This window comes from Fringilla coelebs (genome assembly GCF_963513975.1).
Source record: "Fringilla coelebs genome assembly, chromosome: 23".
In the NCBI taxonomy this organism is placed as follows: Eukaryota; Metazoa; Chordata; class Aves; order Passeriformes; family Fringillidae; genus Fringilla; species Fringilla coelebs.
The window spans coordinates 4,072,332-4,086,675 of record NC_140049.1 but is presented as its reverse complement, the minus strand read 5'-3'; the positions used below and the strand labels follow the sequence as shown (position 1 = coordinate 4,086,675).

General features: G+C 51.9%; 1 protein-coding gene across 1 annotated transcript in view; it reads left to right on the top strand.

Annotated features, from left to right (window-relative positions):
* Positions 1 to 270: 270 nt before the first annotated feature.
* Positions 271 to 14,344, top strand: part of SYT6 (synaptotagmin 6) — a gene marked incomplete at both ends in the record, with an annotated part of 34,688 nt that continues 20,614 nt past the window's right edge. Inside the window, one exon of the mRNA XM_084220770.1 lies at positions 271 to 424. Within this exon, the coding sequence (XP_084076896.1) occupies positions 271 to 424 (154 nt within the window). The remainder of the gene's footprint in view (positions 425 to 14,344) is intronic.

The window sequence follows — 14,344 nt, the reverse complement described above, 5'->3', positions numbered from 1 at the left end:
CTGAGTTTGGTAGGAGGTTCTTTGTCTGGAGAGCCTTGGCAGTAAACAGAGCTGTGATCTCAGAGGCGATGAGACACCGGGAGCGCCAGGGGCTGCGGGCTCCGGCTCCGAGCAGCGGCCCTGGGGCAGTTCCGCGCGTCCCGGCAGGTGCTGCCACGGCAGAGGATGGAACTGGAGTGAAGCTGCTGCTGTGCTGAGCCCCGAGCCCAGGCTCTCCTCCTGCTGAGAGTTTCCTAGAGAGCAGAGGGAGCGGAGGATGCGGACGGGGCGATGAGCGGTCCCAGGGAGGATGGCCGCTGTCGCAGGGCCATCAGCATCCTCACCGAGCTGTGCCAGAAGAAAAGCCTGCCCAGCTTGGACCTGGACACCTGCAGGGAGTTCCTCCTGCTGCCTTCTGACCAGAGCCTGATCATCTCCGAGCCAGGTACGGCCCCTGCTTCTGTCTGCTGGAGGGTGCTCGTGGAAGGCAGGAGGGACATCCATCCCCTACAGGGGAGGAAAATGTTTGGGAGCCCCGTGTTGGACCCAGGGGTTGATCCTGGCACACCTCTGGGAGGGTTCCTTCCCTTTCCACATGTTCCATGGTGAAGTTTTGGGTCAAGTCCTGCCTCACTTGTTGATGTGGAATGGGATGGCTGCACGGGGGGACAGCCGGGATAAAGTTCCTGAGATAAAGTTCCTGTGAAAGTTCCTATTTCAAAAACATAGACTCCTGTCCTGTATGAAACCAAACCAAACCAACAAAAAGCTGTAAAGAGCCTACTGAAGCCACTGGGGTAGCAGGAACTGATTGGTGTTTGAGAAATGGAGGGAATCCCATGGATTGCATGGATTTCTGTTTGTCAGTAAGGAATCTTGGTGTACTTTTATGTGTGTGTTCTACCTTCCCTAAGAACTGCCTGAGTTGTTCCTGGTCAGGTTGTAGAGCCAGGGAGGGTGTGCCAGGGATGAGTCAGGAGCAGGAATTCTGCTCTAGGAGCAAAGGGGCAGCTCTGTGTTGCAAAGTGGGGAATTTTCACTACACCTGCTCTCACAGCTGCTCACCCCAGAGATCTCCTGCTGTCATTTCAGAGGACATTGGCAGGGGCAGCTGGAGCTCAGGCTCATGTGCTGAGGAGCAAAACTCCAAATCTCTGAGCTGTTAGAAGTATTGGTAACCTGCTCAAAGTTTTTTGTTTGTGTAGTTCAACATTTCCATAGAGAGCTTCTTCTGAGGTTCCTGTAGGCAATGATCTGTAAATCCAATGGATTTGACAGCGTTTTTTACACTATGAGTTTTCACAAACTCCCCTCCTCTGCTGAGCACACTGTGCAGCACAGCTGCCCATCAATCCCTGTCCAAGGCTTTCTATGTCACCTTCCCTCCCTTTCTCCTGCCCCTCTCTGCCAGGATCTCGTGCTGGGGTGCAGCTGGCACCCCTAGGGCACAGGGCACCAGGATTCTGCCAGCCCTTGGTTTGGAGTGGTGCTTCCAGCACAGCTTTGCTGATAGCTCCAGGCAAGCACCCTCCTTCCACATCCCACTTTGCCTGTAACTTAATTATGTTAAATGACTTTGTTTTATACCTGCCTGTTCTGGAGGCCTCTTACCATGGCTGGTTGTGTCCTTACACATCACATCCCATGCAGCTATTGCAAACAGAGCAAGCAGCTTGCAAACTTACTGCATCAATTTGGAATTCTTTACCTTGCACTAAAATTAACATTTCCCTGACTCTGCAGCAGAAATACTCCACACTGCTCTTGTTCTGTCCACCCTGATATGACAGATCTGCATTTGTTTATGCAGCCTATCCAGGACCTCGTGTTCATGTCAGGATCACATCATCATCATCTGCCTTTAGCAGGGGGAATGTCTGTGTGCTCTGAGCTGTGCTCAGCCCCAGTGCCCCGGGCGAGCTGTGCCGGACTGGCTGCACGAGCAGCCAGGGCTGTTGTCTCTGCTCTGCACGACTGGGCCCATTTTTATGTCTAGACAGCACAGAGGACACAGTTTGGGCCTGACATGTACCAATATTTCTCAGTTCCTGGCTGTAAAGCTGCTCCAGCAAGGGGGAAAAATCTGTTTGCATCAAGTGTTTACTAACACAGTCACAGCCACCAAGCCTTCCCCATCAGTGTCTGGATGTTTATCTAATTATCTGCATTGATGCTTTGTCCATTTTATCCTGAAGTCTCACGTGGAGCAGATTTGCTCTGGGCTGGCTGCAGTCCTGTGTTCAGACCCAGCAAACCTCTCCTCACCAAGGCAGGCAGGGGAAGGTGGGGCTGTGTGGAGGTGAGCAGATGGCACCAGGCAGGTGCTGTGTCGGGAGCAGGGCAGAGGAGCCCTGGCTCCTGCTGGAGTTTACCCGTGCAGGCAGCACCGCCCCAGCAGCCAAACGCCAAATTTGCTGGAGTCAAACTGGCCTTATTTGTCATCTTCATGTGGAGTCTCCGGCTTCTCAGGCAGTTTGTTGCCTCCCGGATAAATCTATTAACTGCTGGCTGGATCAGCTTGGCTTGTGGAGTGTCCTGCTGGAGTTCAGGTTGAAGGAAGCACTGCCAAAGCTGGAGCCAGGCTGCTCCTGCACAGCTCAGCACAGGGGCACTTTGGTCGTTTCTGCTGTTTCATGCGTGGATGGGGAGCAGCATCCTCAGGGAATGTGTGGAGCCAGGTATCATCAGCCTTCTTGAACTGCATCCAAGAGTGGAAAAAAACCCTGTGAATATAAAAATAATATTACTGTGTAGTTTATGTAAGAGTAAGTTTTTGTGCAGTGGTTTAAGTTTTTTTTTAAACCATTCTGGACTGAGTGGCTGAAAGGGCTGCTGTGGATGGAGTGGATGCACCTCTACTCCCTGGTTATGTAACAGCTGAATCTCCTCCTCACAGCCAACAAGAGCAGTCGAGCTGCAGCATTTCTCTGTGCACACCCAACAGAGGAGGATTGCAGGCTGCTGCCTCGCCCGCAGCCAAACCTGTCAGAAAAATGAGGAGTTTGGCTGGGGAAGGTTTTGGTGCTGCTGTCAGGGGGCTGTGAGGGGGAGCTCTCCCTGCAGTTGGGCCTGTGGCAGTGCCAGGAATAGAGCTGAGCTCCTGGCTGGCCCGAGATGGAGCGAGCTGCAGCTTCCCTTTGTTGTGCCTGTCTCAGTCCTCCCCCGGAGCTGCCTCCATCTGATCGCTCTCTTCCCTGCCAGGCCTCAGCTGCTGGGCAGGGATGCTGGCAGTGTCACCCGGGCTGTGGGGACAGCATTTACCACAGGTGATGGCCCTTAAGAGGATGGGCTCATCCCTTCTGTGCCCTGGAGGGGCAATGAGAGCTCTTGGGTGTAGCTGAGAGGGCTTGTGGTGCAGCTGTGCTTGCCTGTGGAGCAGGGGAGTCAGGACCCCACAGGACTGTGGGGACAGTGATGTGTCCCCTCTTCCTGTCCCCTCTGCCTGTGGGAGTGGAGCTGCAGCAGGCTCTGTGGGACACAGGGTGCTGTACAGGCCCAGGAACTGGGCTTCAGTGGTCCTGCTGAGTCCCTCCCAGCTCAGGAGGTGCTGTGGTTCCCCACAGCCTACTCTGAGCCCCCCTGAGCTGGGTCCTGCTCCCCCTGGTTCACAGAGCCTGGCTGGGACAGAGGCTGCCAGCCCACCCCAGGAGATCCCGTGGGGGAAAGGGGAAGCTTGACTCCTTCTGAAATGATCCTGCAGGGCTGATGAGAGTTACTAAAGAGAGTAGATTTTGGTGGGATATTGGGAAAGAATTCTTCCCTTTGAGGGTGGCAAGGCCCTGGCACTGCCTAGAGAAGCTGTGGCTGCTCTTGGATCCCTGGAAGTGTCCAAGACCAGGCTGGACAGGGCTTGGAATAGTGGAAGGTGTCCCTGCCATGGCAGGAGTGGCACTGGATGATCTTCAAGCTCCTTGCCACCCAAACCTGGGATTTCATGATTCTGTGACTGGAACCAGCATCTGGTGATGTTGATTTAAAGGATGGTGCCTGGGTACAGGAAGGAATTTTTCCTGGGATCAAAGCACATCCAGGAGAAAACCTCTGGGTTTGATTTCTATCTTCAGCCCTAGTGTGCTGAGGCTTTCTTTAAACAACTTAAGTTGTTTTTTTTTTTTTGCCTTAGTCAACCATTTGTACAAAGCTTTGCTGCCCAGTGGAGCCAGGGCAGGAGGCAGAGGCTGATGTGCAGAGAGGCTGCAGGTTGTGCCCAGCAGACCCTGCTCATCTCAGCCTGCTGAGACCCCTCCTCAAACCCTCCCTCCTGCGCTGATCCACCCCAGCAAAATGCTCCTGTTCTTTCCTGCTGCAGGAGGAGAATGCTGGAGTGAGAGGAGGGAACAGGACAGCTGGGGAAGGCACAGTCAGACCTCCTGATAATCCCAGCACACGGTGTCAGCTCGCCTGTGTTCCAGCTCCCAATAATTCAGACCACATTTACTGCTTTGCCCCTTGTGTGAACTGCTCTTTTTGAAGGTCCTGGTGCAGGCAGTACAGCTTGTACAGCGCTGAACACCCTCCTGGCACTTGGCAAAGACCATTAAAATGTTAAACCAAGCACAGAAGTGTTCTTGCTGCAGGCAGCAAAAAGGGGGAAATTTCTGGGCAATAGAGGGTTTTTCATCACAGGAAAAGGATCATTTTTTATTGAGAAATTGGTTCTGGAGTATTTTCTGGGAAAAAAAAAAAACAACCTATCTCCTGATAGATTAGCTTGACTAATGGGAGAACTGATGACACCCTCATTCATGGTTATGGGATGCCTTCAGCCACTACCTGTGAAATATGGGCATGTCTTGAATTTACTCACTAGGCACAATAACACACTTTTCTGAATCGCCTTTCAAGTGTATTTTAAGTCAATATAACAGTAAACATGCTCCAAGCCACCCAGGCAAAGCTAATATTAATCACTGAAGCTTGAGTTTCCAGAGGCCCAGCATGTGAGGAGCAGCTCCTTGGGGCAAATATCTTTTTTATCACAGAGTAATGCACTTGCAAAATGGATCTTGTCTTTCTTCCCAGCAAAGAGCCAGCCAGAGCTACGTGCAGCAGATTTGCTCTTTAGCCCAACTAAACCAGGCTGGGATCCTGGAGGTATCAGATTCAAACCTTGCTGCCAGAGGAAGGTTTGTAAAACTGTGTTGAAATAAGGTTGAAACCGGCCGAGTAAATCGAGGAAAAAACTGATTAAATCGCCTGTCTCCAGACATGTGTCTCTGCTCGTGCATTGTGTGCGGATCCGTGGCTTTCCAGCTGCCTCTGGCTATGCTCTGTGATGGTCCTGGCAAATAAAAAGCCCCTCTGGAGCTGAGTGGAGTGTGCGTGTTCTGCGAGCCCCTCTCTGCATAGGCGCAGCTTTGCAGCCGCCTAATTGCCGCTGCTTGCTTCATTCCCGAGGCAGAGCAGGGAGGCTGCTGGTGTTTGTGGATGCGTGCGGACCCGGAGCCTGCTCCGATGCAGCTGCAGCAGCCTCATGCATAGTCAGGGCTCAGCATCCCCAACTCCATAGAAACAGCAGCGGGATCGCTGCCGCCGCTAATTGATGCTCGAGCAGGGACCGCGCTGAGGAGCTGCCGCCGCTCTGGTGAGTCCACGTTTCTCAAGTTACTTTAATCATTCTTTGCTTTTTCTTTTCCTAATATGAAGCATGTTTTCATCATTTCAATGAAAATAATTTCAGCAAAACGCCTTTGCCGTTGAAACATTTTCCCCCTGCTCTCCGAATTCTCCCGGCGTTGCACTGGGAGGCAGCGTGTGCTTTGAGCTGGTTCAAACCAGGGCACAGCCCGATCTTCCCCGCGGTTTTTTGGGATGACTCCGGGAAGGTGCTTGGTGTTTCTGGGTTTGCTGGTGTTTGTTGCTTGGCATCCTGGCTGTGCCTGGAGTTGCTGCACTCGCCGTGTGCTCCTGGCAGCCGGATCCTCTCCCATGTGTGTGTTCATTGTGCAGGGATAAACCAGACCCAGAATGGGGCTTGTGTCTGATCCAATTGTTTTATTTGACTATAGTCTCAGCTACCCTTGTTTTTCATAACTGTTTCTTCACACTGCTCACATTTCCAGCTACAGTCAAATATTCTTTCTCAGGACCCCAGGTTTCCATCTCATCTTGGTTAGGCAGCTTTTTCTACCTTTCATATTTGCTGTTTCTCTTTCAAAGATGACAATCTATATTTCCCCTTCCCATCTGCGTGTTGGAAAATCAGGGATCTTGTCTGTGAGTGTTTCCATCCAGCGGACTCCTTGACAGAGCAATCGCCCTGGCAGCTGTTGGGGAGAGATGCAATTAAGTCCCTCTGCCATGTATTGTCTTTAATTATATTTGTACCTTGCAAAATGGCATCCTGGAGGGTCAGGGAGGAGTTTTTTGGAGTGATTGGCTATTAAAAGTACATTTTCCCTGCCTGGAGGAAAAAAGAAAGTTCTCCTGCGGGGAGCCCTGTGTGCGGCTGAGCCGCAGCTGCTGACTGAGGGTGTCTCTCTGTTTAGTTCAGTTTGTTGTGCTGTAGCAGGTTCATGTTTGACAACATCACAGCAAACTGTGCAGTGAAGCCTGAAGGCAGCATGCCAGGAGCTGCCTTCACACCAGCCCTTTCCAAACCATCCTTGAGGCACACGGCCCTGGACCATTTGGAATAATGATAGCCCAGGAATTCTAGCCCCTGGTGCTGTAATAATCTGATTTTCTGTGCATTTGTTGCTGCTGCAAAGAAATGAATACAGTTGTGTGGCACAGTGTGAGGTGCCACCTCCTCAGTTTCTCTCTCCAGATGCAGCACTTCATCTCCTGGATGCTGGTGAGTGTTTACTTGGAGTTGTTTGATCCCAGCTCTGAATCTGAGCTCTGGTCAAAATGCTCATGCTGAAAGAATTGTGAGCTGCAGGGGATGGAGTGGTTGGAGCTGTTGGAAAAGGGCATCTCAGAATCCATTTAATCAATGAGTAGGATCAGGCAGCCCAGCCTGCTCACTGCAGCACATTGGAGGGGTTCAAGATCCCTGTCTTTGCTCCAAGCTAATGGAAGCAGCAGCAGCAGCTGCTGATGGCAGGAGCAGAGCCATGGGGAGGAAGTTCCCTCCTCACTTAGGGCAGCTTGAACAAAGAAATGCTCTGTTCCAAACCTCTGCATTTCAGTGCAGGGTCCCTGTGCTCTGTGGGGGCTCCAGGCAGGTGAGTCCTCCCTGGCTGCTCCATCTGAGCCCAGCTCTGGGTGTGCCAGTGCTGCTCTGCCCGTCCTGTGCTGGTCTGGAGGCACACAGCAAGAGGGACTGCTGTGGGTTTGTGGGGCTGTTTTGGGTCTAGGTGGCTCCAGCTGGCAGTTCCAGGGCACCAGACTGAGCATCACCCAGCCTTTGCAGCACCTGGAGCCAGGGCAGTTCTGGAAGAATCCTGCACCTCCAGTTTTGGGTGTCCCATAGGGCAGGTCCAGGCAATAAATGTATCCAGAATGGCTCAGGAGCTCAAGGAGCCCCTGGTGCTGGAGGGGCTCCATGTCCTGGACAGAGGGCACTCAGGAAAGCTCTGGAAAGCTTTTCTGGGAAGACCCCATGCTCAGGGTCTTCCCTGGCCAAGGATTCTGGGGTCCCCAGACTGTGTCCTCTTGTGGAGCCTGGATCTCAGGGTGGGAGACTTCTAACACTGGGATGGGGAGAGACCCCAGTTCTGCTCCCTGCCAAGCTTTACCCTGAGATCTTTTCAAGGCAGCCTGGTTTTAGTGGGGTTTTGAGCCAAAATGGGGTCTGAGAGGGAGACACAGGCAAGCTTTTCCCCAAAATTGGGTCCCACTGCAGGAAGCGAGGGGCAGCGAGGTGGCAGCTCCAGGGTGGAGAGTCTGGGCACAGAGGCACTGCTGAGCCTGGTGTCTCACAGCAGACACAGCTTTGATCAAGTTTTTAAAAGGAAATTTCAATTTCCAGGGTTTTTTGGTTGCTCAAGGGACAGGGAGAGAGAGTGAAAAGCTTTCACTTGTTCCGTTTTGCATCCTGAAACGCAGTTGGATTTCTGCATCCCAGAAGTGTCTGGATTCCCGTGGTTTCCTCTCTGCCTGGCTCTGCTCAGCTCCAGCTCAGGATCAGAGGCTTCCCCTGTGCTGAGCAGCCTCATCCAGGCTCCCCTGGCACACAGGGCTCAGCCTGAGCAGGGTCACAGCCCAGGGGATGAGGATGCTCAGCAGGGATTTAACCCCAGCCCTGGCCACTGTGTGTGTTCAGCACCGCTGGGTTGTTTACAGATGTTGCTACAGCATATTGTGATAAAATGTCATGGGATTAGCACACAGCCTTGTGCCATAATTGCATTCACTGTGGCTTATAATAGTTCATTAGCTTGTCATCAGTTAGGCAGAAAGCAATGACAACTCTTCCTATCACATTTATAATGCTCTAGAGAGCAGCTGATTAAGTCACAAAGTGACATAAATCACCAGGGAATGTTTCCTTCGGCTTGGAAAAGTTTTTTTTTCCTCTTTTTTTGTCACTTTTGATAACAGAAATGCTGTGTTTCTGACAGCAGAAAGTTCCCCTTTGGGTTGCACACGCCAGCAGAAGTTTCAGTGACAAATCTGCAGCCTGGAGGGAAAGCCCAGATCGGTCAATAATGGCTGAAAACCAACATTTTTTGTCTTCAGGAGCCTGTGATGGGTCTCCTCCAGCCCAGCCACTTCACTGGGGGTCAGTTCTTGTCCCTGATGTCTCTCAGCACTGTGTGAAGCCCACAGTCACCAGTGGGGTTTGTGAGTGGTGGTGGGAGAGGGGAGTTTTGTCTCCAGGTCCATCTGGGGAGATGAAGCTGAGGATGGGCTGAGGGCTGTCCATGAGCAGAGCCAGGGTCCAGGAGGAAACCTGGGGTGTTGGATACTCAGGTTTGGAGTTGCAGCCCTGCAGAGATGCAGCTTCTGTGGGGTTTCAAAGCCTCTGCCATGCTGGAGGCTCCTCCTGCCCAGAGAGCCACGCAGTGCTTGTCAGCTATTCAGATTTTTGCCTTCTTTTTGGTCAATTAACTCCTTCTCCTTTCTGTTTCAATGGGAAAAGCACGAACTCCAGGCCACCAGACTCTCATCTTACCTCACATCCCTTTCTTTGGTTCATTCTGCACTTCTGTTTGGTTGGACTCGATGATCTTAGAGGCATTTTCCAAGCTTAGTGATTCTGTGATTTGTAAGTGTTGATTTATCTTTCTTTTTTTTTTTTTGTTACATATTCACATAGGGACATGAAGTGCCTCACAGTTGACTCTGCATGTGAAAATTAGCTTTGATGTGTCCCTCTGAATTATTCTGTTCAGATTTCCCTCTGGTTTTTAAACTCCCCTGGGGTTTGGAGCAGCTCCCACTCCAGCATTTGCTGTCTGTTCCCAAACCATGAACTGAAGAGCACCAGGTGACAAAGGGTGTGGCAGTGTTTTTTCTCTGTTTAATGCCCTCCTTTAATCAGCTCATGAGGTGTGACAGTCCCCACCCAGGCACAGGGTGCAGAGGGGATGGGGACAGCACTGCCATCACCCACATCTCTGTGCTGCCTCCTCCGGGCCAAGACACACATGAAAAACACCTTCACTCTCCTGTGAAAATGTAAAAAGTTTAATAAAGTACAATAGGAGATGAGGAGCATGGAGCAAAGGTTATTAGGGTTGGCACTCAGCCAAGAGCACCCTGTTATTTTTGGGGACACCCCTTAAATACCTTCTCCCTCACATCAGCCTGTTGCATATTCATAGATCTTATGCAGAGTAACTTTTCCCCAAACTGATTTACATGCTCCAAGAATTGTTTAGCATATCTCTTCTTGGGTTCTCCCTTTTCAGAGCATGTGTATTTTTTGGTTGTGGTTTTAGTCCATTCTTATCACCTCCAGTTTTTTTGGGCCTTGGTCTTCAGACAGTGAGTGCTGATAGTTGGTAGATCTGTACAGGTGTCCTCATCCTGTGTTCATTGGATTTATCCCATCCAAGCAGGCATTTTAACACAAGCACACTGATATCAGCTATTTCACTAAGCTTAATTAACAACAGAAATAAAAACTATATCTTTATAACAAAGTTACTTTAACATCACACATATAAAATCCATTTTAATATTTGCAAAAAGCCAATATTATAATATGTATCTATAGCACACAGCAGGAGCTTCAGCTGCAGCCCTGAATATGTAGACAAGGATAAAAACAATTCTCTTTGCTGCTTGCAGGCAGGGCACAGTGCAGGTGACAGCTCAGGGGTGTCCCAGGAGCTCATCCTCTCCCTGCCTGAGGTGCCCCAGGCTCCAGCATGACATGGGAAAGCCTCGAGGCTGTGGCTGAGGATGTTGGAATAGAACTTTATTCCATATGCAGCATTTTTAAGCATTTTCTCCTTCATTATAACTTGGAGTTTATAAAATTGGGGAATTTGCAAGTATTTGCACTAACGAGCTGAGAGCTGCTATCCAGGACAGAAAATTCTCAGAGAAATCTCTGCTCTCTGTGACCACTGACAGCACCCAAGGGAAGGGCTGGAGCTGTGCCAGGGAGTTTAGGCTGGATTTTGGGAAAGATTCTTCCCCCAGAGGGTGCTGGCACTGCCCAGGCTCCCCAGGGAATGGGCACAGCCCCGAGGCTGCCAGAGCTCCAGGAGAGTTTGGGCAGCACTGCCAGGGATGCCCAGGGTGGGATTTTGGGGTGTCCCTGCAGGGCAGGGGTTGGACTGGATGATCCTTGTGGGTCCCTTCCAACTCAGGATATTCTAAATTATGCAGCAGTTAAAGGAAAACACTTTGGATGAAGTTGTCTCCTGTTCCAGCTCATTTCCCAGCTGCAGAACCACATCCCCACAAGAAACACAGCCAGTGGTGAGGAAAGCCCTGGCCTTGCTCAGTGAAGCAGGTTCTGCCTGCCTGGGAGGGATGAGGCTGCTGTTTGCTCCTGGCCATGGATCAGCCACTGGAAACACTGGATCCCTGAGAGGTCTCCATATGAAGGGTTGTCTCCATCCTCAACGTGCAATAATGAGATGGTTTGAGTTTTATAGTCTTATATAATTACTCTCAAAATAGCTTCTGATTCATCCTCCCCTTTGAAGCTTATAGTTTGCATTCTGATAAGCTCTTGCATGGCAGGAACCCTGTGGTAGCAGCAAATTAATTTTTAAGAAGTTTTTTGCTGTCTAACTGAAACTTTGGCACAGCCACTTGGAGCATTCCTGTCCTGACCTTCCCAGGATCCATTTCGTGGCTGAGTGTGTGCAGGAGATGAGGAGGCTCTGTCAGGGTTCCTGGGGAGCCTGTGCTGGCAGGAGGAAGCTGGTGGGAGCTGATAGTGCAGGACTCAGTGTCCAAGGACTGGGGAAGCACAGCAACAGGAAAAATCTCATTTTAGCTTCCAGGGAGACTCTGGCTGGATGGGGCGTGGAGCAACCTGGAAGGTGGAAGGTGTTCCTGCCCACGGCAGGAGGTGGAAGGAGATGAGTTTAAAGTCCCTTCCAACCCAAACCATTCCATGATTCCACAATTCTCTGAATGTCTCCTCTCAGATCATCCCCCTCCTGAGCATTCCCAGCCCTCTGCTTTGAGAGGGGCTTTTGCCACTGAGCTCTGTGTGATGAGCTGAATGTGAAAGTGCTCAGCAAACTGTGAGAACTTGTTTTCAATCCCATTCCCTGTGCTGTCTTCTGTGGAATTACTTGTGGTTGGTATGGAATAACAAAACAAGGCTTGGCCATGTCCAGAGCAGCTGGGACTGGCTGCCTTCACCTGGAGAAACCTGGCCTGTGGTGCTGGGAGTGTGCTGGGAGGGGGGGGTCTGTCAGGGGCTCCCTGGATGCTTCATACCATTGTGCAGCCCTGGCCAAATGAGAGGAACAATCAGTGATTTATTACTTTCACTACCAAGAAAATAAAACAACCTGGTTTGTGAGCAGGGACAGGACCTGAGGGGAGGGCTGGAGCTGTGCCAGGGCAGGTTTAGGTTGGAAATCAGGGAAAGGTTCTTCCCCAGAGGGTGCTGGGCACTGCCCAGGCTCCCCAGGGAATGGGCACAGCTGCAGGGCTGCAGGAGAGTTTGGACAGCGCTGCCAGGGATGCCCAGGGTGGGATTTGGGGCTGTCTGTACAGGCCCAGGATCTGGACTGGATATCCTTGTGTTTCCCTTCCAGCTCAGGATATTCTATAATTCTGTGATTCTGTGCTTTGTTCTGGATGGGTCATGGTGCCAAGCAGTGCTGTGATTTCCCTTCCCTGTCCCCCAGACCCTGGGGTGCAGCGCTGCCCTGGCTGGCCCCGTGCCCGGAGGGAGCCGGGCTCTGCCTGCCCTGGGTGGGCTGCAGCAGCTCTGGCTGCTCTCAGGGCGTCCACAGCTGACACCTGCTCCTGCTGCTGCCATCACTCCTGCACACAAAGCTGTGAGGGCCTAAAAAGCCGTGTTTGTCACCCTGGGGCTGGGGTGTGCTGCTGCAGGGGGGCTCTGCAGCCCTTCCCACCTCTCACAGCATGAGAGAACATCTGAGGGGCAGCAGGAGCTCTGCCCCATGCAGAATTGTGTCCTGACCTGGCCCTTTAACATCTGCTGAGAAGCTGATGGAATATTTCCCCCTCTCCAGGACCCAGCTCTGCTGTTGGAGCAGCAGCTCCTGCTGCCAGGCTGCCTGTGAAGAGCCAATTGACGGCAGCCAGACTTTGAAGTGACAGCTCCTAATGACTCGTCTAGCTCAGGAATATTTCAGGGCATATTCCTGTAGCTCCTGCCTGCCTGCCTGGAGAACACCACCAGCAAATCAAGAACTTGATGAAGTTTCAAATGGCAGCCAAATGGCAGCAAGGGGGCCTGAAATGATGACAACAAAGCCATCAGTAGGGGACAGGCACACTGGACACAACCCCAGCAAAGAGGGACAGTCAGAGAGTGGGCTTGCAGTGCTTCCCTGTCACTGCCCTGCCCTGTGCTGCCCCTGTGAGCTCTGGGGACACAGAGCCTGCTGCTGCAGGAGCTGGGGCTGTGGGGGTGACAGGGACAGTCTGATCTGTGCCATTTGCTCTGCTGCCATTCCCGAGGCCATGGCAGGCTCTGAGGGGGATGAGGAGCTGGCTGAGGACTGCTGCACTGCAGCTCACCTCTCTCCCAGTGCAGCATCCCAGGATTTATCAGCCAGCCAGCTTCCTTTCCAGAATCCCTGTTGCAAAGGGCTCTGCTTGCTGCTGCCCTCCCTGCTGCCCCTCTGTGCTGTGTCCCCAAAGGGGACATTCCCTCTTGTCTCTGTAGTGCTGCTGTGGGGTTCTAATATTTGATTTCTGCTCCATCCAGTCCACGTTCCTTCCTCCAAAGCTGAGCAGCTTTGCTAAATAAACATCTCTGTGCCTGGGGGTTTAATGGAACCCTTCCTCCTCCTCTGCAGCTGCTGCCCTGTGCTCCCCCCTGCCCTCACCTCTGAGACCCTCCACAGCCCCCCATGCCCAATTTCCAGCCCTCAGCTAATCAGGCTTACATTTCTGATGCTCCTCAACCGAGAGAAAATGAGATCAGCAGTTGGTGGGAGCCTCACGTGGTCTGTTGTAGCCCCAGAGCTGCTGCTCTCCTCCAGCAGCACCTCTTGTACCAATCCATCACTTGAGTGCGTGCTCCCTGCAAAGCCCTGCAGAAACAGAACAATATATCCTCACAAACACTCCTGCAAGAGAAAAACCTTGCAGAAAATGGACAGAGAAGCCTGCAAGTATCTGCTGGGCTGGTGTGAGTGATGCTTGCTGTGTGGCACTGGGGAGGCAGTCACCCAGCCAGCCTGAGTGAGGTGATCACCATCACCCTGCTCTGGGCTCTGCCACCTCCTGGAGCTGCCCTTCCAGGGGCATTGGCTGTGGGAGGATGTTCCATGCCCCAGGCTGCAGCTCAGAACTGCCAGGAGCTGCTTTTACAGCTGAAGGGATCCCAAGACCTCCCTGACCCCCAAATTTTCCATGAACCAACAGAGGGTTTAGGAGGAAGAACCTCTGACAAGGAAGATGTCCCTGGGCTCTTGGCAGGGTCAGGCTGGTGGTTGTGTCTGGCAGAAGGTGGCAGAAGGTCAGTCAGTGTCACCATTGCCTTGGCAAGGGGCTCCAGGGCCTGAGGAAATGTCTGTGCCCTCACAGGTGACAAGAGAGGAAGGGGACAGCCAGGTCCTGGGGGCTGGTGGCATCACCCTGCTCCCACACTGACCTCACTGAGAATTTCCAGCCTCTCCAACTTCCACTCGTGCCATTCCAACTTTGTTTAAATGCAACAGGTATCTGGAATGAGTAATGGCTGCTGGAGTGCTCAGAGAGCCATCAAACATGTTGTGTTTTCTCTGTGGGGAGTGGGTGGAAGGAAAGCTAAATTACATCTTGGGATATTAAATATAACTCTGCACATTAAACTCAGAGT